Source organism: Crocodylus porosus, unplaced genomic scaffold, assembly GCF_001723895.1.
Source record: "Crocodylus porosus isolate Cpor-Errol unplaced genomic scaffold, CroPor_comp1, whole genome shotgun sequence".
Taxonomy (NCBI): Eukaryota; Metazoa; Chordata; order Crocodylia; family Crocodylidae; genus Crocodylus; species Crocodylus porosus.
The window spans coordinates 111336475-111361161 of record NW_017728947.1 but is presented as its reverse complement, the minus strand read 5'-3'; the positions used below and the strand labels follow the sequence as shown (position 1 = coordinate 111361161).

The 24687-nt window shown below is 46.1% G+C and overlaps 1 protein-coding gene across 1 annotated transcript in view; it reads right to left on the bottom strand.

The window, feature by feature from the left end:
- Nucleotides 1-1681: 1681 nt before the first annotated feature.
- Nucleotides 1682-24687, bottom strand: part of SYT16 (synaptotagmin 16) — a 77951-nt gene continuing 54945 nt past the window's right edge. Inside the window, exons 5-7 of the mRNA XM_019550936.1 lie at nt 19633-20076; nt 16931-17120; nt 1682-4530 (exon numbers count right to left, since the gene is read on the bottom strand). Coding sequence (XP_019406481.1) covers nt 4217-4530; nt 16931-17120; nt 19633-20076 — 948 coding nt within the window. The 3' untranslated portion in view covers nt 1682-4216. The remainder of the gene's footprint in view (nt 4531-16930; nt 17121-19632; nt 20077-24687) is intronic.

Sequence of the window (24687 nt, the reverse complement as noted above, 5' to 3'; positions counted from 1 at the left end):
AATTAGGAGGACAATCTTGAAAGGCACCAACCAGGAGACAAGAAAAAGGTAGTAACAGGCAGGGTTGAAGAATGGGAGGAAGTCGGGGTGCCAGGCCCCAAGCTTGGGAGACACCCCCTCCGGCCCCCGCTCAGATAATTTTCTTGTTCAAAATAGGAGGTGGGGACCCCCCTACCATGATGTTCCTGGCCTGAACACTTCTCTTACAGGCCCTGGTACCAGGGCAAAAGAAATTGGAGGGCAATGCTTCCCCTCCCCTGCCTCAGTCTTTGTATTATAGCTCTGCATATTGGTGGACAGGAGATGGTTGATCACCAAAAAAAAAGTACTGAAGTGAAGTAATCAGATGGATTAAAGATGATGATACACATCGGGCTGAAAAGAAAGCTCAACATGCAGGCGCTCTTCAAGGTCACTGCCAGCTCCATCTGAAGGGTAAGGAGAGGTGCCACTGGTGGCTAACCCCTCGCTCCTCAGGAGGACACCTGAGACGACGCGCTGGGAAACAATTGCAAGCAGCTGGCGGTGCAGAGCGGCTGCAGTTCAAGACTGTCCGAAGACATTCACGCTGGAGCATCAGCCCGTCGCATAAAGTGCCCAGCTGCTGCATGGCTCTGCAGCACATAAAAATACATTGGCGTATTGTATGCGCACCCATGACTCTATAAACCAAACCCCAACCTCCCACGGGGGACGCATGTAGCATTCGGCAGTCTATAGGAGCAAAAGAGAACCCCACCCATATGGAAGGCCAACGTTAGGGCAAAAGTCACTCAATGTAAGCAAGACATTGGTTTGGATTTTTTTCTTTTCATTGACAAAACACAGTTCAGATAAAGCCTTTGTAAACAGGCAGCTCCATAGCCCGATACATCAACAGAGTCGAGTCCTCTGTTGGACTCTCAGATGAATTCAGTATTGCAAGAGAAGAAAATAACATTTGGTGGGATCATCTTGCTTGTTGATGCACATGAAAAAACACCAGACAGACTACCAGGAGAGACGGTCCCCGGTCCCCCCAGAAAGGAACAGACAGCGGTTGTCAGAGGTGTCCTGGCAGGCACACAGCGATGGTTACAGAACAGCTGTCCACAACACGTTTGGGTAAATCAGTACCAGGAGCAACTTCCCTAACGAGAACTTAATAAATGTTATAAAGGGAAGGAAAAGTCCAAAGGAGATGACAGGAAATTCTGGTCAAGGGTGGCAAAAGGAGAATAATTATCCAAAAATATGAGCATAAATGGGAAGGTGAAAATCTCTGAGATCCCATGGCATGGCAGCTCAATCTCTGTTTGCCATTAGTTGCATGCACTGCATCTTCAGCTACTCTATCCAAGCCTCTTCTCCTGACCTTAAGGGCTGTGGGATTAGTGTTTAGTATTTCTTTCTCCTCTCTCGGACAGGAGGATCCTCCAGCCCCACAGTGTTGGCAGAACATGGAAATTCATAGGTTGTAGATTGTAAGGCAGGAAGGGACCTTGGAAGATTATTGGGTCCAGCCAAATATGTGCATTGAGGTCACCGTGATCATAGAGTTGAGTATTTGATGGAAAGAAAAATCCTATGAAGCCCACCAAGGAACGGAGGTGTCTCCCAAGACTTATTTCTTTTTGCCTTTTCCAATGTCATTGGCAGAGAAAAGTGAGCTCAGAAAAACAACTGACACTGCAGTCACCTCTACATAATGCAGAAGGGGATTATGAGCACAATTTATTGATGTAACCAGATCCAAGATATCTATGCAAAGAGACATATAGGTTGAGGAATATGCAGGCAAGTGGCAGAATGAAGCTGCCAAAAAAAATCCTCTATCATCAGGAGTGAAAAGAAAAAAAAAATATTAGAGAGGTGTGTCATTAATAGCAGCAAGAGAAAAATGAACATAAGCCTATAAGTATAAGCACCCAGAAAGCTAAGTTTGTTTCAACATTACTCAGTCCCTCCATACTTCATCAGGAACTCGATGCACAACAAGAACATGTTGCTCTGGACTCCGTGCATTGATTAACAGGTTTCAATAATTCCACCTCCCTGAGCAGTTTTCCTTGGTAAGAACCAGGACAAATCACTGCTGTAACAATTGATACAACTGCCAATGCCTTTTAATGCCAAATATCCACGCAAAGCATTAAGAATTAATATGGTTTGAATTGATTTAATTACTTATTCCCGCTGTACTGTGACCAACTACTTGCGAGAGTGTAAATGTATTTTAAAATGATTTCCCTGTCTATAATCTTCAAAATAGATCTTGATGTGAAACACTGTGGAACTTAATTCCTCTTGAAAAGGATCTGTACCAAGATTGAACAAGGATGAAGTGTAAAAACATATGTTATTATACATCTGGGGTACCTCCAGCTAGTTTCAGCAACTTCCAAACAATATGTAATTATTTTAGCTTTACATTAATTGCATGTGGCATCTGACATGAACAATGGGTTATTAAATGAACTCCTGTAAGTTTATTGTGCACGCACAGCCCACGTAACAAAACCACCTCATGCACTCACATATACAGTTGGTGCACCTCATACAAAGGAAGGATGCAAAGATTACAAAGCGTAACTGCAATAACGATGACACCCGTCAAGCAGGACAGATCATGGTGCTTTTGTCCTGATGTGAAGCACACTGTAGGGGTAATAAGCCCCAGATTGCTAGATTTACCACTTAACCGCTCAACTGAGCTCCATTTTCTTTTCAGCCTGTGATTGAGCAGCGCTAACACTGCAGCCAAAGATGAATTTGTTTGCTGGATTATATGGGCCACATCCTGCCATGGCAGCTTTGTGCTGCTCTTTCTGGTCTCAGAGGCCTTGAGGGTCTGTAACTGCCTTAACTGCCCCTTCCTCCTATCTTGCACAATCTCCTTCCACCTCGTTGCATCTGTGCCTATCCCTTCTGGATCATTTTTTACATTATTTTCCCATCATTGCCTTGTTCTATTTCCAGGTCTGATACCCTTTACCTCAGCTTCCAAGGCCTGCTTTACACACCTTCTCTCTTATGGAGGTCCACAAGCTTTTGATCATGTCTTCTTCTCCATGCTCAGTTTTCTTGTGCTGCACCAAATATTTTTCATAGCACTTTTGTTTTCAAACTCTTGCAGCCTTGTTTCCATTTGTGCTGCTCTAGAAGCGCCCAGTAGCCCTTCTGCCATTTTAATGAAACAGCAGAGCATATTTCCGTTAAGCAAGATGCAATAGAGCCATTGCTTTAAGAAGACAGCTAGAAGAAAAGCTGTGGCTGGGGTGGCCCTATCTGCTGCACTGACCCGCCAACCCCTCCTTGTTGCTGTCAGTGCTTCCCAGGATGGGCTGACCAGATGTGGCTCAGGGTTGAGGCCTGTGCTAGAAGTGGAATACAGATGAGATGTGTGTGCTCCTTCCTGGCACTGCAGTGGTACCACTGAGACTGGACTTTGGCCTGGCTGCTCACTACATGGGAAAAGCAAACCAAAGCATGTGGATGAATCCAGCCTGAGAGGCCCTTGCTGTGAAGTACAGAGTCACCTTCCCAAGTGAGCCTCCCATTTAAAGAAATAGTGACCGAGGCACCACGGTGGACATGCAGCTTGTTCTGGTCTCCATAATTTTGTTATTCACAATGATAGAAGCAACAAGCTGGGGAAACCAGGAAGCCTCTATGCATGCATTTTACAACGCTATCTTAAATCAGCACACATGCAAACACACAGCAATACACAATAAAAATTGCGCAACAAGGGAGACATGCTTACTTCAAATAGCACTTAGTCTAGTCAACAGAACCAATGCTAACCCAGCTGAGTAACGGCAATCTCTAGGCACTTAGAAGTCGACAGAGAACTCTCTAGTGCTTTCCCATGCTACCTGAAAAATACATTATTCAGTCACACATGATATCAAATGTTTATTTCTAGGACTGAGATAGGGACAGCAAGAGGGTAGAAAGAGTTGGTTGTTTCCCCCCCCCACCAACTTCTTCCCTGTTGGTTATTTACTTGGGTGAGAAAATATATATGAAACCCCTTAAAAGGGAATGGATAAATTTGCTGACCAGGCTGCAGCCACCTACATTCACTGTGACTGTTAAAAAACTAGGTGAAATACGACCTGATGGTTTTTGACATTTGCAATGGGATGACTGCTTTCAGCTGGGTGACACTGTCTGGGTGGGGGTGAGAAGACCAGCACACAGTCCTAGGAGCTCAGAGTCGCACCAGGGACTGCTAGGACTCCAGTAGGGTGTGCCACCTACAGACCTGCTGCCCCTTTGTCTCCTTCATTTCCTGCCAATGGTTTTGCTCTTCTTCTCCACTGCTGTTCTGACCCATAGAAATCCAGCCAATCATCTCCTTGCGCTTCATGCTGCGTCTGTTGTATATGGAAATCATCAGCGTGACATCAGAAAGCTGAAAAAGGGCGACCTGGAAGACGAACGTCTCCTTGTAGACGGGGTTTGGCTGTCCACGACGGATGGAGGTCTTGCACCGAGACATCTCCTGGCCCATGGAGTTGAGAAGGCAGAGCTTCCCATAGGTATCTAGGGCAAAACAAAGAGGAAAAGGTCTTACCTCTGGAGAAGGAACAGTGGGGGGGAAAAAGAGTCGAAGCTGAGTGACACTTTTCCATGGGAGTGGAATAGCCATGAAGAAAGGTACCTGAGCAGGTCCTCTTGGAAGCTCTTCATCATTCAGTAGGAAGTGCAGAAATCAGGCTGAGTTTACCTTTGCTTTCATGACCTAGCCACAGGCCTGCCCCCCAAAGCCTTGAACATCCCTCCAGGATGAGTAGGTATTTTTAGGCATCTCCTTGGAGAATTCATACCAGCAGAGGCCCCTGAATCCCCCCTCCACTTCCTGGCACCATAACTCTGCATTGGAGCTGCTCCACCAGCATCTCCCCTGGTTCCACTTGCTTCACACGACTCCCCTTTAAAAGGGGGGAAACCTGCTACCTGCTATCTTAGATCATGACAATCTTCCCCCAAGCCAACACTGATCTACGGGGTCTGGAAATGTGGCTGTGGGAGGACTGACTTGTGGGAGAGGGCAAAGATGACAGTATGACCTAAGTGTGACAGTAAGCAAACACTTTACTGCATTATTGAAAGTTTGCAATAAAATCCCCCTTTTTTTTTTGCTTTTCCTCCTGCATACAGTAGAATCAAGGCCATTTCCGTTCACTGTTCCAGTTCTGTACTCTACAGGCTTCTATATAAAACTACGCTGCCTCTGAGAGTGCCACTAATACACACTTTGGCGAGTCAAAGCTTTCTGGTCCCATCTCACCATTGCCCAAGTCCTGCTCAGCCCAAGCTGACAGCTGATGATGGCATTTGGGTCACTTTGTCAGGCAGACCCAGCTCTCGCCTCTTTACAATTGAAGACCACGCTCCTGTAATTTTATGTCATCTCAGAGTGCACTGCAGATAGGAAATAAAATTACAACCCGCCGTCTCCTTTCTCCAGCACGTCTAGCCTTTTCTATTCCGGTTTGATGTGCTATTTTACGCACTTATCTACTGAGAAACACAAGGTGTGAAATTACACTTCAGGTGTGAAAACACTTGTGTCTCTCAAAAGCCGGGCTCTCCGCTCCTCAAACTGTTCCTCTGAAAAAAGCCGTCAGGAAGCTGACAATTGAGGAGCAAATTGTGAGCCTGCACAGCTGTACAGCTATCCAGTTATGGCAGGGGAAAAGTTCAACCCAGTCACCAGCTCGCGATGCCAATTTGTCTGCCAACATAATATTTGAGATGAAGTGAATCTTGCCAACAAAGGCCTGCTTGTTAGGCAGAAAAGGAGAGCGATTTCAGTCTTTATGCTGTCATAACTAGTTTCCTGATTGTGGCTAGGAAGGAAAGAACCACTTAAATCAAGGAAGGTGAATGGCCCAAGTGCTCGAGGCAGGTTTGGGGGTCCGCATGCTTTACAGAGACGTGGACTTCATCCCCACCTCCGGTCCACTCTCTCTGCGACTCTGTGGGGCTGAATTTAAACAAAAATACAAATGTAAGTTCTTTTCTTGCTCAAATGAAGATTGATGCCAAGCAGAGGATTCCTTCTAGTACTTGTTGGGATTTTAATATTTTAACCAACTTCCCCGATAGAAATTTGTCATGGAGTAACCAGAAAGCCTGGCCTCTGAAGAAAGGCCTACTGAGGATCTTGTAGATCAAGTCTAGTTGAGGTGGGGGCAGAAATCATAGGTCTTTTCCCCCCAAAAAAGTTATTTTGGATTTCAAAAAAGTTCATTTTGGAGGGCAGGGGGAATCAGACAGCCTTAGAGGTGGTGAGGGGAAAAAAACAAATCAGGAAACATCTTTGCTAACGTTTCATAAAATTCCAACGTCACATTTTTCACAAAACATCAACATATTCACCCAACAGATACCCCGGGGTATCTAGGGAAATATATGTTTCCTTCACTTAGCATGAGGGAAGCTGAAAGGATAAATTGGTGGCGTGGGCACAGAGGAGACAGAGGCTCCTGGACAGGAGGAGACCTTATCTTGGCCCCTATTCCCCTCGCCCCTTGGCTCAGAGTGCTTTTCAGTAAAGCAGTAAATGGCTCCGCCAACATCTATCGTGTGAAGTTCATTTTTTCAGCTTTTCTTTCCATCCCCACTTCAGACAATGAGGTATTTCTCAGGGAAAACAGAGAGAAGGCTTGAGCTCTGAATTTGCCACCCCCCACCATGAACTAGCTTCCTTGCTGTCTCTAGACCCAATATGCTGGGCCTTGGGTTGAACAATAGACAAATTATCCATAAAGTTTGGCAAAGGTGGTCAGCAGGAAAACGGTTAACAGCACTGAAGTGTAATGGCACCACCTAATGATGACGGTGCAGGTCCCACCCCTGCGAATGGCGGTTTCTGAATGTCCCCATTAATCTTCCATGTGTGAACACAATGGGCTCCTTGCAGTCATGATAGTGGTAGCCCCCGGCCAAGACTGGGATCTATAAATCAGGAGCAAAGCCGGTGCCTTTGACAGAAGCCACCGAGGATCCACACGGTGAGAGGACACTGGAAAATCAGACCTTCTTGGAAGCCGTAGGTTAAGATCTCCTGCTCAGTTGTGTGGCAAGGGACAAGCCCTGGAGCCCATCTACACATGCAATTAGTGTGCCTAAATAATCTCTGGTGTAGTTCACGCTGGAGTTTATTGCTCCTAGGCACAGCATTTACACATGCACATAGACTGTAGCACGTTGAGCTGGGTCCTGGGGGGGTGGGCGTCAGCTTGCCCGCCCGGAGCTACTCTGCCACAGCTCAATGTGCCATGCAGGGGCCGGCTGGGGCACGAGGGTGCTCCAGTGCAGAGTTAACCGGCAGGCAGCCCCCCTGCACTGTAGCACCCTCATGCCCCAGCCAGTCCTGGTCACCATCTACACGTGCGTTGCAGTGGAGTAAATAACTCTGCCGTAGGATCATACTTGTGTTGGGCAGTATTATTCTATGGTGGAGTTAATTAGTTTACTCTCGCCTAATAGCACTGCACATGTAGACATTGATGCTTTAGTGCAGAGCTATTTAGCCAACTCTACAGGAAAGCGCACGTGTAGATGTCCCCAGTGTAAATCAGGAGAGATTCAGGGGTAACACCAGAGCAGGGCCCTTGAAACCTTCTAGCGTTGCTTGTACCATAGGAAACATTTTACCCACCAAGCTGAGTAGAGACGAAGCAGTGGCTGGTGCACAGAAAGGCACTGGTCTGAACTGGTACACTTCCACATTCTGCAATTTGGCATGAGGATCTGCCCATGATTCTTTCCATAACCCCTTCCAGCCTCTGAACTGCCTGCTGCTCCAGGAGGGAAATCTCTCTGGTTTCGATTTCCCACATGAAAGTCATCCCTCACATCACTGTGTTGAAGTTAGTGAAGTTACACCCAGGACAAAAGTGTCCTACTTTGCTTAAGTGTGAGTGTGGAAATGGTATCTGCCCTCTCTGAGCTGGAATGCTTTCTGCCCAATGGGGTAGCTAGCCTACGTTCTGGAGTTCCTTCACTGGAGTACCTCAGTACCTCTCACTGTTTCATGAACTGACCTGCACAGCACCTCTGAGAAGCAAAGAAGGATCAAAGAGTCTAGACCAGTGAGTCTAGACCAGTCTAAGCAAAAGAGTCTAGACCAGTGACTCTCAACCAAGGTGCCCTAGCATGCTGGGGTGCCTTGAGATCCTTTCAAGGGTGATGCGGGGTGCCGTGCAACGTTAGCACTGTTAGGTGCACAAAATGGTTTGCAAGATAAATCCAGAGATTTCAAACAGGAATCCAGTGTTAAAACCATTCTGCCCTGCTGTGGTGTGAGTCCTCTGCAACAGAAGGATTGCTCTAGTATTTTTTTGTAATCAGAAAATGAGTGAAAACTAAGGCTGGAATTATCCAAGGGGGGAATTATCCTAGAGGGGGGAATTATCCAAGGGGAATTATCCTAGAGTCTAAACAGGTTGAGATCCACTGATTTAGACACGTGTCACTTCCCAGCGCTTTAACAGGGAAGGAGATGGTGCTTCTCAGAAGCACCCGTTCAGCTGGTGCAATGTAAATATTATGTGTTCATGCTCCAACAGTCATACAAAACTGCTGGAACTTGAACCCGGAATGAAATGTTATTAGTTTAGTAAAATCATTATATCGCTATAGGAGCGTGAAGACATAACACTTACGTTGCAACAGCTTCAACCAGTTCCATCCAATACAAATATAATGGTTACATCTGTCCTATAAAGGTACATCTACAGTGTTGCCCCAAGATATCTCACCTAGCTCTGAACACTAATACAAATACTTCTCTAGCTGCACGGTGTGCCCCATCCTTTCTCTAAGAGGGAAAACATAGGTTTCCATGGTAGGTTTTGCATTCACCTGAGAGCCTCAGGAAGAGGGAAGGAATTTGATCAGTGAGCGATGTGCTAGAGGAAATCCCTGCCGCCCCAGCTCCTGGATCTAGCGTTTAGCATGCCCAGTGCATTAGAGCAACAGAAGGCAGAATGTGTAAAACAAACACCACTCTCCAGCTAATGGAAGATGATATTTTCAGCTACAAAAACAGTAACTCAGCTGCAGCCCAATGACAAAGGACCTTACACCCTCATTATTATTATTTTGACACTTACTGGAGTGGTATCCACAAGCATGCCTTTATTTTATGGCCTGCCACCATGTCCCCTGGCATTCGTTAGGTTCTTTGCAGATTGGCTTTAAATAGTTACCTCCAACTGATTTGGGATTCACAAATTGTTACCTTGGGAACTGGTGTATTTTCTTCTATTTATTTCTGGATTTTATTTTTTTCTTGCCTTAAAGATATGAGAGTCGGGGCTGGAATCAACAGTTATGTAGCTGCAAATTGAGCTTGGTGTTCCTTTGACTCAAATGGAGCTACATTTAGTATTCTTCTAAGGACTGGGTTTGTAGGGTGAAATATGCCTTTTCAGCATTTTCTTTTACACCGAAATACTTGTGTTAAAGACAGTTGCTGGATAGCTATTGTTACCCAACGGGTGAGCTTCCCTGGCACTTCCCTAGCACCTGTTTGTCAAAATATTTAAAGTGTTTCCCAAGGAGTTAATCAATGTATAACTTGGGTACTCAGCCAACTCCCTTCTTCAGGCCATTGGCTTGCATGGGTTATTTAGGGCATGAGACAAAGGGTACTGAAGAACAGCGTCAGCTCCCTGGATCCCCTCTGTGCTAATGCAGGTAAAGCTGTAAAGCTGCCATTAGTGCAGGGCTGGCCAACCTAGTGGCAGAAGTGCCACAAGGGACACGGGCAGCCTCTGTGTGTGTCCCCCAGCAGATCAGGGAGGGGACAGGCTGCACAGCAGCTGATAGGGCAGGGAACATAGCAAGGGAGGAGATTGGGCAGGGAGCACATAGCAGGAAGCAGAAAGCAGAGAAGCAGATCAGGTAGGAGAAAGGGACTGGACTGGCGCTTGGGAAGGGTGTGGGGCTAGTTTGTGCTAGGTCTGCCAAAACGGTCGGCCCCCACTGTGTCACTGCATCCTGACTAGATAGACTAGGTTTCATAGGAAGATTAAAACTGCCAGCTGCACCCACCTGCACTGCAATCACACGTTTCAATTGCAGGCGAGGCCTAGAACTATGCCTGTAAGCTCCAGCTGAGTCTCTTACAGGTCTCCCCCCTGGGCCTGGTGTGTGCAGGACACAATAGCCCTAGTCTAGATACTATGGCAATCCAGACTTTCAGCTCTGGGGATTCCCTGTTCAATGCCTCATCTATCAGTCAGGAGGGCATCTACAATACATTCCCAACATGATCATGTCTGGAGCTGTGGACAGGAGCTGTTTGCCATTGGTTACTTATGCTCTCATTATCTTCTATGGTAGCTTAGGCAGAGCGACATGTGTTAAAAGTCAGGACACAGGATGATACTTTACATCTCCTCTGCAGCAGACAGCATTTCTTGCTGTTACTTAAATGGCTCCTTGAAAGCAATATGAATGCTAAATATGCACCCTTCATCAACCACCAGTTTACTTTATTTACCAGATCACGTGACTCTCCTTGAGTTATCATCAGATCCCCGGCCACCCAGAACTGGCTCTAAAATCTGCCAAGTTACCCTCAGTAGAGACTGCAGAAATTCTGAGTGGCATTAAATGTAGGTACACGGATCCCAAATCCTACCGGGGGTTGTAAACATGGAGAGACATTGCTGGCCTGGGTGGAATAGTCTCAAGGGAAGGTTTTGTGGTAAACAGCTACAACTTCTCATAATTTAACCCAAATCTGACCCCATGTTCTAGATTTATCCATGTCCTTTTCAAGTATAAACTAAGGGAGTTTGAAATTCAGAAGGGAAATGATCCAGGTGCAAATGTGAGACTAAAGCTAAGTCTACAGTAGTGAGTGAAAGTGTGACTGTGATGTGGGCTGGCTTTCCCATGCCCCCTTCACCTTTGCTACCTTAGCCAGTGATGGCGGTGAAGTCACAGCAGCCCACTGGGACCCCAAGTGCAACAGGCACCTGCAGCCTGCATGGAAATCCATGTTGCCACCTCATCACTGCTCTTCTTACCAGTGTTAGATCAAAGCTAGCATGAGGATGCCATCCACCTTGCCCCCACAGACCACGGCCCACCCTGGGCAGGTGTCACACATCAAGCACTGCGTTAAATTCACAACCCGTCTGGTTCTGAGTTTCTCAAGCCAATGAGACCTGTGATAACTCCTGGTGTGACCTTGCTATGTGTTTCCCTTACTCCTCCAAAAAGTGCAGGGCAGAAAGGATGGTATCGTTTGAAGGCTCCAGTCTGGGACTCCAGACACCCACTTTCAATTTTTGGTTCAGTGGGGACTCTCAGTGTGAGCCTGGGCAAGACACTTCATCCACAGGGCAAGGCCTTCCTCAAAGGCATTGGCCACTGGCTGCAGCCAAGGCTGGAGTGACCAGCTGGGCAGTGCCAATGCTTCTGCTGGAACTAAAAGCTGGAGGTTCCTGACTACAGGGTCTTACCTCTTCTCTCACTGTTAGACCGACTGCCGTATTTGGGGTCAGGAAGGAATTTTACCCCATGGTCAGATTGGGATGGTGGGCCAGGGGTTGCTTTCCTCTGTAGCCGGAGGTATGAGCCTCTACCTGGGATCTTTTAACAACTCATGACAGATGGGGAGGTGTACGGATAGCACAGCAACGAGGGTCACGTCTGTAGACAGGAATGCTGTGGTCTCTTTTGTACCTGCCAGCCTTGATGCCCACAGTGTCGACTGCGATTTTTTTTTACTCTCCACCTGCTGATCTCTCCTTCAGGAACTCTCCCCTTTCCTAATGGAACCTTTAAATGTGCTCATTCTCTCTCTTTTCCAACATTAATCCTTTTGTATTTGTTTAATGGGGTTAATACGCTGCTGGTATAATAATGATCACGTAGGGTTGTAATTATCATGTGTGATTCATCCTGCACTTGCTGAAAAACGGTGATGCTTTTTCTTACCAGAGAGGACATCTTCACAATAGTCTTTGTCAAGCTGCCTTTTCAATTAACATAAATCCCCCAAAGAAATGGCAAAGGGGAAGGAATGAAGACTGCAAAGAAACAGTGACATCAAACAGGGCACCAGTAAATGTCTAGCAGGGGGGCAGAGACTATCTATATTGTGTCTATGTGCTGCTGGGAATAATGGACCGTTTTGGCTTTCTTCTTGGGTCCCAGGTGCTACCACAATTAATAATATTACATAATAGCAAGAACATGTATCAAGGTTGCAGGTCACAGCCATTATTCACTTCCAAAGGATGCCTGTTTTGTGAGTACACCCTTCATGAAAGGCAAGGGACAAAAATATAAACCCCAGAACCATCCTCAGTCTCCAACAAAACTAGGAGAACGTGGAGGAAGGAAAGAAGAATTCTTCCTTTATATAACGGAGCAAAACATTAGCACAAGGTGATGATTTGTAGGAGGACTAAATAAGGTGAGGTATTAGACCATATATAAGATACTGAAAGGACAGACAAACCTGTTTCAGCTGCTTTAAAAAGTGGGGTGGGATTCGATGCTTGCAAGTGTTCAGTATATGATCTTACCTAACTCAGGGGTGTCACGTATACAGCTTGTGGGCCATATCTGGTCCCCAGAGTCATTTCCTCTGGCCTGTGGGGCTTCTTTCGGGCCCAGGAATTCAGGGGGGAGCCTGCTACAGAATTCAGGGCTAAGGGACCTTTGGAGGCAAAAGAGAGCAAGTGACAGCTGTGCCAACCCAGCACCACCTCTCACACCACTGCTGGGTCCAGACCTGGTCTAGAAGTCAGGGTGAGCTTGATAACCCGACCTAACCGTTACATGTGCCTGAGCCTGTAGGGATATAAGTGAGCTAAGCTGCCCCAACCCTAAGTGAAGCAGCTTTAAAGCTGGTGCAGTTTTGCTCTGCTGGTATCATTACAGAACCGTGCAGACACACCAGCTGTATCAGAACAGCTTGCATCCGTTTCCTCTGATAGCAAGACAATCGTTACATCTGCCTGTACCCGAAGATGTCAGAGCTCAAAGAGATGCATCGCAAGAAAAGCACAACAAAATAATGCATGGAGGTTCTCTCTCTTACACACGCACACACACTCACACTCATTGTCAGGGGCCTGCTATTGTGGCCTTGCCTTCAGGAGTTGTTCCACATGCCCTGCAGAGGTAGCAGAGTGACTCACGTGAATTAACAGTACAGAGTTGGGCTCCTCTTTGCACTCACTCCTGATCCAAGCTACTTTCAACCCTCAGAGATTCAAGCCTCTTAGAATGTCTCACGTGAACCTATAGTTAACCTCAGCATTGTACACACTCACCACAATGTACCCATCAATATGCTGCTGGATCCCTCCATTTTTGCTGGATAAACAATGACGGTTTCCATATTTACCTGACTCCACTGTCAATAACATTCTTTCGAACCTCTGATAATGTGCAAGGTAAATCCAGCAAAAAAAAAAAAGCCCTTTTCCTAACTCAAACCCATGTCCCTTCGAGCCTTTGCAGACTGCACAGCTGAAAACAGACCGGTTTATCCCACGTCTGATTGCCCCAGGCTTTGACGCTCATCAAAAAAGGTGCGGAGAAGAGTCACCAAGGCAGCTTGGATGGCATTTAACTTAAATTCATCTGGATTCCCCGCCCACAAAAAAATATCTCAGTACTTCCTAGGTACTTCACGTGTACGTAAGTGGGAAAATGTCTATAGGATCCCAGGGTAAAAGCCTCTGTCCCCAGAGAAATCTGACTTCTGCTTTAAACCTAGGACATTGCTATTCCAAAACACTGTAAATCCAATCCCCTCTACCTGCTGGGAGCCCCCAAGGCAGCAGTCCCCCCCGGGCATGAGGCAGGGCTTGTGTACAGGCCTGCTTGTTGTACCCAAGGCAGGGAGCTTCCTTGTGCATGGGGCCAAGAGCAGGGCGAAGGCAGGGATGGAGTAAAGGATTTATGGCTGTGCGGAGCTTCCCGCTGTTTCCTCCCACACTGGGGTGGGGGCAACAGGTGTTTGTGTGTGCACGTGTCAAAGAGGCGGCAGAGGCTACACTGTCCGTTGGGCTGCAGCAGTCTCCACTGAGTCTGTTTGTGCAATCTGTGTGTGTGGGAAGATCTCATCCCTCGTGTCGCCTCCCTGGAGCATCTGCCAAGTGCCATATGGCGAGTAAACATTACACTCCTCTCTCCCGTCTCCTGAGCCAGCAGGGCTAGGGCATGGGAGTTTACATGCAGTATGCCACTCGCTCCGGTCCTGCAGGAGTGTCTCTGAGTAGCAGGTTGGGTTTCCAGCCCCTTACACACTTCAGGTGTTCCACAACACTTTACAAGCACAGTAATGCTTGAAGTTCCCACTGCGCTGTCAAAAATAGCTCATTCCCCCCACCCGGAACAACGGAATGGGAGAGAAATACCAACCAGGAAACCAAGGCTACTGCACATTTCAACAGCAAGCGAGCTGGGATTTTTAGTCACTCCCTCCTTCACAACCCTTGCTTTAAGCTCTCATCCAGAGTGCAGCAGCCTGCATCCCACAGTGCTCCACTGTAACATCAGCAATGGCTACGAGAGCCAGTTCGAGTTTGGAGCGTCTCCATCTGAACAGACCTTTTCCTCCCATCATGTTACTGGAAACTTTACAGGGCTGTAAATTCAGTAGAGAATGGAAAATAATCATACAATACGACTTTGGAGGCAAGAAGCAGGTTGTGATGGCTATGAAGCTGCCCTGTAATAACTTAGGAATTCCTGTACATTGTCTGATTATTGGTATCCTGTTTACTACATGAATATATATATATATATGGGTTTAACTCAATAAGAGTCTGTTTGGTACAAGCAGGAGGGGAAGAATGAGTCAAGGTAGTCATCTAGCAGCAAGTGCTTACCAGATGTTAATGGACAATGCCACACAATTTTGCAAACTCTGACCAGCCAACACAGCTGGTTAAGCTTGGAAGAACCAAGGCCCTGCACACAGAGAAGAACCAAGAACTCAGGATGTTCCTACTGGGTTCTTACTGAGATTTTCCCCTTAACCTGCTTCCATCCTCGCACATCAACCCCTCATTGAGGTAGAATCATGCTTTTGATCCAAGCTAGAGGTCTCACCTGGGATTATTAGCTAAACCTGAACGAAACATTCACTTAGGTTGGTAGTTTATGTCTACTTTGCTATGGCAATAAAGGCTAAACCACTTGTGTACTGAAAATCTTCCAGTTCCTCATTCTTTGTCTAGTACAGACACATACTCCCACAGTTCACTGGGAAAGAAACAGCCTTGGCCAGTATACTGCAACCCAACGAGGCATGGGTACTGTCTCCAAAAGTCCTAGTGACACATCTCTGGATGTAGCACCACTGATTACCCAAATTGAACATTGTAGTCTGGCTGCTCACACCTAAGTGTAGGTTAAGTAAGTACTGATCACTAGAGTTAACTCTTCAGTGATGACACACTGCTGGGGAAGGGTAGCAAACTAGGGAACCAGACTTGGAAACAAGCCTATTCGGGATGTCTGGAAAAGTTGTGTGTCCATCAGAGGATGGTAGGAAGACAGATATGCACATAGCCTGTCTATACTGGTTTATTTTCCACTTAGTTTCCTACTGATAAATCAGCAATACTTTGGCTTTATGGAGTCTGTTTGGTCCCTGGCTCCTAAAGGAAAGAACTTCAAGTGCTTGAGTCAAATCAGATGCGCAGCTGACACGCAGGGCATTGTAGCCCAGGGCTGACTGAAGAGGAATTCTGTCCTGAGACAGGAAAGAGCAAGGGGCTCTATCAAGATCTGTGACAGGTACACTCGGGAAGAGCAGAAAAGCTGCAATGAACCCTAAATTTGTGACAGGCAGATGTGGGTACATGTAGGCTGCCATCAAAGGAATGAGCGAGCCAGGTTTCAGGTCCTGACATCAGCATAACTGGCAAAACAAAGCTCAGTATGCGCTGCAAAACATGCCCAAGGTGCAGAATAGATATTGGGAGCCAGCCAACACTGAGCTACCATAGCTATATTGCTAGCAGTAATAAGCTAGTTAAAAGCTGGCTCAGTTAACAGCTACATAAGCTTCACTCACTCTTTCAACTGCCGTGTAAACATGCCCTTAACTCTTGAGGGACTGGCGACAGAAGAGGGGGCTTAATTCTGCAAAATGCAGAGCACTCTGGCTGCGGTCCAGTGAGGCGCCGAAGCCTTCCCATGGATGTGCTCATGGCTGTAAATTGCAGTATTTGCTTAAGTGCTGTGTTGAACGAGGGCCAAAGCAACACCTTGCAAGATCAAGGCCCCAAAGAGTTTTCATCTATAAATCCCAAGTTCAGATTTAGTGCAAGGCAGGAGCATCCTAAAACATTTGCCAGAAGGGGGCCATTTGGTGCCTGTGGTGAAAGGGGCTTCAGCCAGCTCCCAGCAGGCAGGTAACTACATCACGACAAAATACCTTCTCTGTAGACAGCACCCGGGAGCCTCAGCTAGGAAGCCAGGGTCTGACTGGGCATGAAGACTGGACAAGTCACCTAGCTTCTCTGTGGCTCAGTCTTTTATCTGTAAAATGGCATTAATAGAGCACTTCCCTCCTTCAAGGGTGCTTTGAGAGGGCAAATGCATTAAAGGCTCTGAGGCACTTAGGTAACAGCAGTGAGGGCTGTATCATAGGACTCTTAGTCAGACTGTACTGGAAAATTCATCAACATATCTATTAGGATTTTAAAAAATTATTACAATCAAATGTAAAATTCTAATTTGCTCCTGAACTGGCAAAATCTGTAACTTGGTCTCCAAATGCTGAAAACTGGCCTCAAGGAAATAAAATTCTGACTTGATGGCACAGATCATAGAAAGTGAGGGTTGGAAGGGACCTCAGGAGGTCACATCTAGTCCAACCCCCTATACGAATAGCCAACCCCCTGGATGAATAGCAGGCGATGTGACAGGGGACTTCACTTACCAGGTGGCCTGTTAACAGCGAGGTTTCGGAAATGGCTGCCTTTGATCATCTCTACTGACAACCGTCCAGTCGTGGCATTGTATGACAACCCCACCAGCAGCTCTGGCACCCCTCCGTGTGACAGGGACTGTGTCGAAGAAGCACTATCGCTGTGGGAGATGGCCGACAGACTAAGCTGTGAGTCTCCGCTCTGCAAGAAAGAAGACCAAAGAATGTCACTGGAATACTTCATAGCTCCCCCGCCTTGAATTTACACCTTGTAGTCTAATTTGGGAAAGATCCCCTCTTAAGAGGTACCCAGGACCAGGAATCAGCTGCACGAAAACAATGGGGCAGAAGACCAAATCACAGCGGTATTTTGCAGAAACATATCCTTCAACACTCTCTCTCTAAAGACCAGGAGCCCTGCCTAATGTATTATTACTGGCGTAAATCAAAGCTTTTGAGATAAGCATACATTCTAGTGCATCAACTGGAGAGTAAATCTCCCTGAAAATTGCTTTCTGATGGAATGTGTCTTGCACAATCTTCTCTTTTTTGATACTTTCTGCATATATCCTTGCTTTCTTTCTTGTTGGCATCATGTTCCCTTCTCCTTCAACCCGGGAGATGATTTATTTTTCATTTTATGTGCCTAATCTCATAAGGAGTTTCCTTTATAGGGTGAAAAAACTTAGGACTTGTCTGTACCAGGAAACTGAGTGACAGAGATAGCTACTGTGGAATAATGTATTAAATAGTCCAGAATAGCACCCCATGCAGAAACTATATTCTGGAATCAAAGTGATTTTCTTCAGTGTAGACAAAGCCTTCAAGGGAAAGGTTATCTGTTATTATGATTATTGTTACAACCAAAGGACTGAATAGTAACACAAAAATCAGCCTGCTTCTTTTTCTTTTTCCCTTTGCTTTTGGAGAAAACGGAACAGTTCCTTCGCTATCATCACTCAGGACACAGAAGGAAAAAATGACTGGCTACTTTAAAAGGAAAAAAGAACCCCAACTTGATAGCACAGAAAAATGAGAGGCACGAATATTTCTGGTTATATCATACATTGGACCAACTGTATAGTTTTCTTGCAACTCTGCAGTTGGTCCACCAAAAAACCCTTGCCTCTTGGGTATTACTCAGACTATCACAGCTACAACATCCCTCCCACCCCCAATAGGAAACACCTCACTCTTCCCACGTATCTCTACTTTGAAAAAAGCACTCTGGGTTTTCACAGGCTTTTGCATGCTTTAGGTATCTGGCAGCACAACGATGACACAGTAATGATCCTGGTACAATGCTATCATATGTGATAACCATCTGGGATTTGAAGATGTGGTTTTCAGTGGAGTCTAAAGGAGAGAAGCATTCACATCCCATACAAGTGAGGCACCACATTCCCTTAGGCTTCTTCTAAAGCCCCAGCCTGGTTATGCTCACAATCTATACAAAAGGACTCTCTGCAAGCTGGGAAGCTCTCTGGTCGTACAAGAGGCTGCCCAAGATGGATACTTAATTTTCCTAATCTGGCCCTGACCAAATGTTGGAACACATGCACTAGTAAATGTGAAATACTTGGGGTTGAAAACATGGAAACGTGGGCTGTGTATACTGCAGCACCTTTCATAAGCACTAACCAGCCTGTGGCTGTGACTGCGCTTTGTGGTAGCAACTGGGTACCTAGTTCTGAAACCTCTAACCAACACTCGACAGGCTCATAGATTCATAGACTGTAAGGCTGAAGGGGACCTTGGAAGATCATCGGGTCCAGCCCCCTGCACCAGGCAGGAAGGACACCTGGGGTCGGGGAACTTCAGCAAGGTAACTGTCCAGTCTCCCCTTAAAGATTTCCAGGGTAGGCAACTGTTCACTGAGCCCTTGATGTAGCAGTAAGCTGCTACTAAGTCCCCTCTCAGCCTTCTCTTTTTCAGGCTGAAGAGTTATGCAGAAAGAGCCAGTCCCAAATACCCACAAAGGAGAATAATGTTTTATGTAAAAAAAAAGGAAAAGAAAGAAAGAAACGATACTTAAAAAATGTGCCCCCCCTCCCCGCTGGAAATTATGACAGAGAAGGTGAGCTAATGGGTGGCTCCTGCCACACGTTACATATATTACGCCATTCACTGGTTAATTGTGCAATACATTTAGACCAGGCACACATGCAAAGTAATGATCACACCATAAAAATGTCCATCCAGCTATAAAAAGAGCCAACTACCTACAAAGTTAGTGCTTGACATATGACAGGGTCCTATCAGATACCATGGAGCAGAGGACAAAGCTTCCACTGACTCAGGGTGATGCTCACTGATTGCGAGGAGGATGCCAACCAGGAGCTGAGTGGTGGTGGGTGTGTTGGGAACCCTGAGCGAATGCTTAAAGCAGGGGCCGCCAACATTTACGGAGAAGCTACCCACAGTAGTGCAGTTTGCTCTGAATATGGGCACCCCTCTCCTTGCTGGCTCCTGACCCAGCAGCCACTCCTGTCCAGCTCTGCAGTCCTGACCCACCAGCTGTTTCTTTTGCTGCCAAACTGTTGTCAGCATCCCAGCTTCATGAGACCAATGATATTGCTCAGTGGGCTGGGTCCAGCACGCGGGCCACAGGCTGCCATTCCCCAGCTCAAAGGATTAGCCAAGCCTACTGCACCCCCTCCCTAATCCAGTGACACTGTGTTGAGAAAGGCTCTTCTCCTTTCAAACAGACTTACACTCAGGTTGCTCCGGGGCTCCAGCACCAGCGTCACCTTCATTTCTCCCTCCTGGTTGAGGTTGCTCAAGTAAAACAACTGCTCCCCCATCATCTTCGCCCTGCTCATTTTGTGCACAGCATAGAGACGGAACCGGAGCGCACAGTTACTCAGCTCTTCTGGCTCCACCTTGCTGAAGGTCATCTTCTCCTTGAACACAGGAGTGGGTCCTCTCTGTACACTCGTCTTCGCCCTTTGTTTCTTGCTGGGCATCAGAACAGTGTGAACTTGCCACGTGTTCACACCACTACGGTCCTTGTCTGGGATATCCTTTGCCTCCAGGACAGTCACCACCAGCTTCTGGCTTGAGGCCTTATAATCAAAGGTGATGTCTAGGTCACCGCATTTAGAGATGGGCTCATGGGTGCTGTGATGAGCTGGAAGATTGTGTGTTCCATCATGTTCCTGCCAGATAAAGAATAAATTAATTAAGGCATAAAAATATGTTCTTATACAATTACTACGATATCCACAACACCCACAGATCAGTGGAGGTGTGAAGGTTCACAAGCACAGCAGAACCAGCATGACAGAACCACAGAATTGTCAGCTAAATGCCTTGAAGAAATAGTTGGACTTTCTAACAATAAAGTAACACCCCTATCACATAGTCTCATATGCAATGAGAATGCAGCCATCACTTAATTCTTGTGTGCTGTACCCGTTATGCCAATCCAACGGGAACATTATATGGTCATGTATTCATACAGGAGTGGAGTTGGATTTTAAAGGTCCCAGTTCAAATAAAATGTCTCTGTTTGAACTTGTGTTTTGGCGAGGCACTAGTTATTCCAAAAACCTCAGATCTAAACACCATGCGGTTTCCTGAGAGGCCAGTCCTAGCTAACTATCAGTTTTTGTGATCTGTCTCCTGCATAATCTCATGAGCAGAAGAACTTGCTCACAACATTTCCAACAGAAAAGTTTTCTGATTAGTAGGAGAGCACTGATTTTGCCAAAATTTTACACAGCAAGAACATCAAATGGAATCATTTTTACCGTCTTTTTTCATTTAACAAACAGTTGAGTGTTTTGTTTCAATGTGATGAAGTTTCAGCTTTATCATTTTGATTCACCCGGGCTACAGTGCAGAAGAACTCATTTTTACTTCCCAACCCATTTAAATGAAGCATTTCTACAATTTTGAAATGTAACATTATCAAAATATTACGATCATCTCAAATCAACATTTGGGGCAATTTTTGTTCTGCGGGAAATTTCAAAATTTCCGTCTGTTCTGCTGTCTCACTGCATATGATAATAAAATGATCATGACAATGATAATAAAAAATGTAAAATCCTGAAATATCTCATGGGAGGGAAGTTCCATTTTCTGATCTACTCAAGCAAATGCTTCTTTTCTTCCTTTTGCTCACAGGAAAAACAACAGAAGTGAGGATACAGAAAAAGAGTCAGATCAAACACATTTTGATTCCTCTTCCTGTGTAGATCTCCCACTAAAGTACTGTTACCTTATCTTCGCTTTGGACTCCAATGTTTTTATGAAGACACACCATGAAACCGGTGCAAACTAATTCACAAGCAACCATTTTTCCCTGCTTCTTTAAAACATTTATCTTGATAAAACAAGATAAAAAAAAAACCTTGCCAGGGCTCACCTTACCTCACGTCGGGAGTGCGTGTGCATTTCTGTTTAAAGGTGCTTTTTATCTCCGAGACAGAATGTGTTTCGGGTGATAAAGGGGTTGCTATAGCGATCAATCATCTGTATTTAAACATGAGTATACACTGTACTAAGGAAAGATTTTCAGTTAATAGCCAGAAGGTGAATTAAGGCCTGTCACTCGCAGTGTGAGTCACCCTCCTCAAACATTTATCTTCTTTTATTTTTAAAGCAACACATATTTTCAGTACGGGGCTCTACCTATTGAAGTCTTAAGCAATAAGGATGCAATTCCTTAAGAAGCACTGATGGACTCGATGTATCAAACAAAGCCAAACCTTCCACCGCGTCTCATGAATTGTCCTGTCAAATGGGTAAGCCCACTTTTGAGGGCAACCCTGTATTTTCCCATTCATGCAGGAGCTGGCAGTTATCTGACTGGTGCGTATATCTGTTAAAGCAAGCGTGAGAGTGAGCATGAGCTGGTGTGTGCGCACAAACGGCCTGCAGAGATCTTGTGGTTGTGTTTGCAGAATGCAGTGGACAAACAACTTGCTCAACCTGTCCTCCTGGGACTCTGCCCAAGGGTCAAGTGAGTGAACAATTCCCAACAAGCCTAAGCAAAGGGCTCCTTCTAGGTCATCACAGTCGCAGGATTTTGCCCACGCAAACGCAAGGTAGGGCAGGTTGGGGAGAAGGACCTGATCTTATGTTAATGGGGGTGATACTGACTGGTTGTCAACTCCTGTTTTGGTGGATGGAGCACCGTTTATGGAGAGAGCATGATGGAGCTGCATATAGGTGCACGTTTCCCTGTACATCTTCATTCTCTACTCAGATCCCACCATGTTTTTAATCCTTGCATTTGCCTTTAAGGAAGGGAAATCAGACTGTGTCTGCGGTTTGCTACCGCTCGCTGTGGAGAACTACATTTTAGTGGCTTTTGAAACTTCCTCCTGATCCAGAGCTGAGTGGCCTAACCTCTGGGCATAATCTAGAGCAGCCTATAGGCTAACTGCCAGCAGTTCCAAACATGGCAGCCAAAGAGAAGTCTCTAGCATGCAACTGCTGTTTTGACAATGCACCTTACACTGGCGGCTGAGAAGCAGGGGGAAGGGTAGGAGTTATGCTAACTCTATAGTATCTGAAAATCTCTCTCCAGTGGAGTAACTCTTCTGTGGTTAGCTATCCTACCATTTAGGGAGCTTTGTATTGGAGTGGTGCTTTCAAAGAGCATTTTGCTGCCTGGAAGCTGCTCTTCTTCAGGTCACATACAAACTTTCATTTTCTCCTGGGAGAGTCACTGCTCTCCCAGGAGAAGCCATGTTCAGGATTTTTCTCTCAGAGCAAAAATGGCTGGTCCAGAAGATAAATAACATGGAAACAACCAGGGTGAAATCACTCCCAGGAGAGCTTCTTTTGGGTGAGTGAATGTTTGTGTATGTTCTCTTCTAAGACAAGCTGCAGCACAGTCCTTCAGCATCCCAGGGAGTTTTGCTTCCCCCACCACCAGGGAGACAGTGTGCTGCATGGGCTGGATTTTACTACTCCAGCTGAGCAGGGAGCAGAACATGCCCCCTTCAGGATCCCATATTGTGCTGCAAGGAGACACAGGCTGACTGAGCAGTCTGAGTCAGCCAGTCAGAGCTACCTTCTGCGTCACCAGGCAAACTGAGGAAGCCCAGACGTGTTCTGAGATGTGTGCACAGGGACCCCCTGGCTGTGCAGCATCAGCACCACCAGCTCTTTGCTCTTCAAGGGCTCAGCACTCGAGTGTCTGTGCAGATGTCTCTGGGTAACTTTTTGTACCAGGAAAACTAATCTGGGAGAATTCTCTCAGGTCATTTGAACATGTGTATGCAGCCCAAGTTTCAAAGAAGGCACCTGCTGCATGAAGGCTAATCCTGTTCCTATTGAAGTTATTGCTAAACATCCATTTACTTTCAGGGTTACAGTTGGCCTCTGTCTATTTTGTGGGAAAAAAAGCTTTTCTCTCCCAGCACAGCTGTAGTTAGCTTAAATCTATCCAGGTTTAAGCTAAATACATCTAGCAGTACAGTCTGTTTCTGAAAACAGATCATAAATGCCTAAGAGAATTTATGTACATTTAAGAAAGTAAAATAAATACATTCCTATCAGGACAAAAATCGGTAAATCTAAGTAAAGCTAGTAATTATGGAAACAGCCTTGAAATGGCCCTAGACTTGAAATGGCACTTGAGGCTTCACTGCAGAAGCACAAAATTATAGTTTTTGTCTCAAAATGTAGGTCTATTTGAATAGCACATAACAGTATTTGGGTATTTGAGGTATGGGAGAACATTTAGTTCCCCCCATTTAAAGTTTTCCATTAAGTGGCACAATTCAACTGGATGAACAGCTACTTAGAGTAAATAAAAAATGGGACTCGGGCATGTCTGACCTCTGAAATTCTGTATGCACTGCTCAAATACCTGAAGGGTATATACAGAGAGACTGGAGATGGGTCTTTCTCTGTGACTGTAGGGGACAGGCTCAATGGTCTCATGCTTCAGAAGGTGTCATTTAAATTGGAGATTAGGAGGAATTTCCTGAGTGTGAAAGTGGTGAAGCACTGGAGCAGGCTGCCTTGTGGAGTTATGGAATCTCCATCCTTGGAAGCCTTCAAGAGCAAGTTAGACATGCACTTAGCTGGGACTGGTTAGACATAGACAGGGATGATCCTGCCTCGAGCAGGGAGCTGGACTAGATGACCTTGTGATGTCCCTTCAGCCTTGCTTTCCTATGATACTAATATATGTACTCCTACAGTAAAATGTGAGGCAACTTAGCATACAAATAAAAAGAGGACATTCAGGATTCCCTGGCAAGTGTGCACCATAGTGATGAGTCCATGCAAGACACAGTAGGAAACCTGGTCGTCACACCAGACGACAAAGCTAACCTATTAACAACTTCTTTGCCTCCATTTTCCTGAGTGGGGACCAAATCAGCCCCCCCACTGGGCCCCCCTCAGACCCCAGGGGAGGTGCAAGGGTCAGTGAGGATTTAGTCAGGGAACTTCTGGAGGGACTGGACATATTTAAATCAGCTGGTCCGGACGATCTCCACCCCTGAGTGCTGGGGGAATTAGCTGAGGTCATTACAGGACCCCTGGCACGGCTGTACGAGCACTCATGGGGCTCTGGTGTGGTGCCAGAGGACTGGAAAAGGGCCAACGTGGTTCCCATCTTCAAAAAAGGGAGGAAGGAGGACCCGGGAAACTATAGGCCAGTTAGTCTTACCACGATCCTGGGTAAGCTTTTTGAGAGAATTATCCTGGCACATGTCGACAAGGGGCCAGGGGGGGAGATTGTGCTTAGGGGCAACCAACACAGGTTCATTCAAGGCAGGTCCTGTCAGACCAACCTGGTG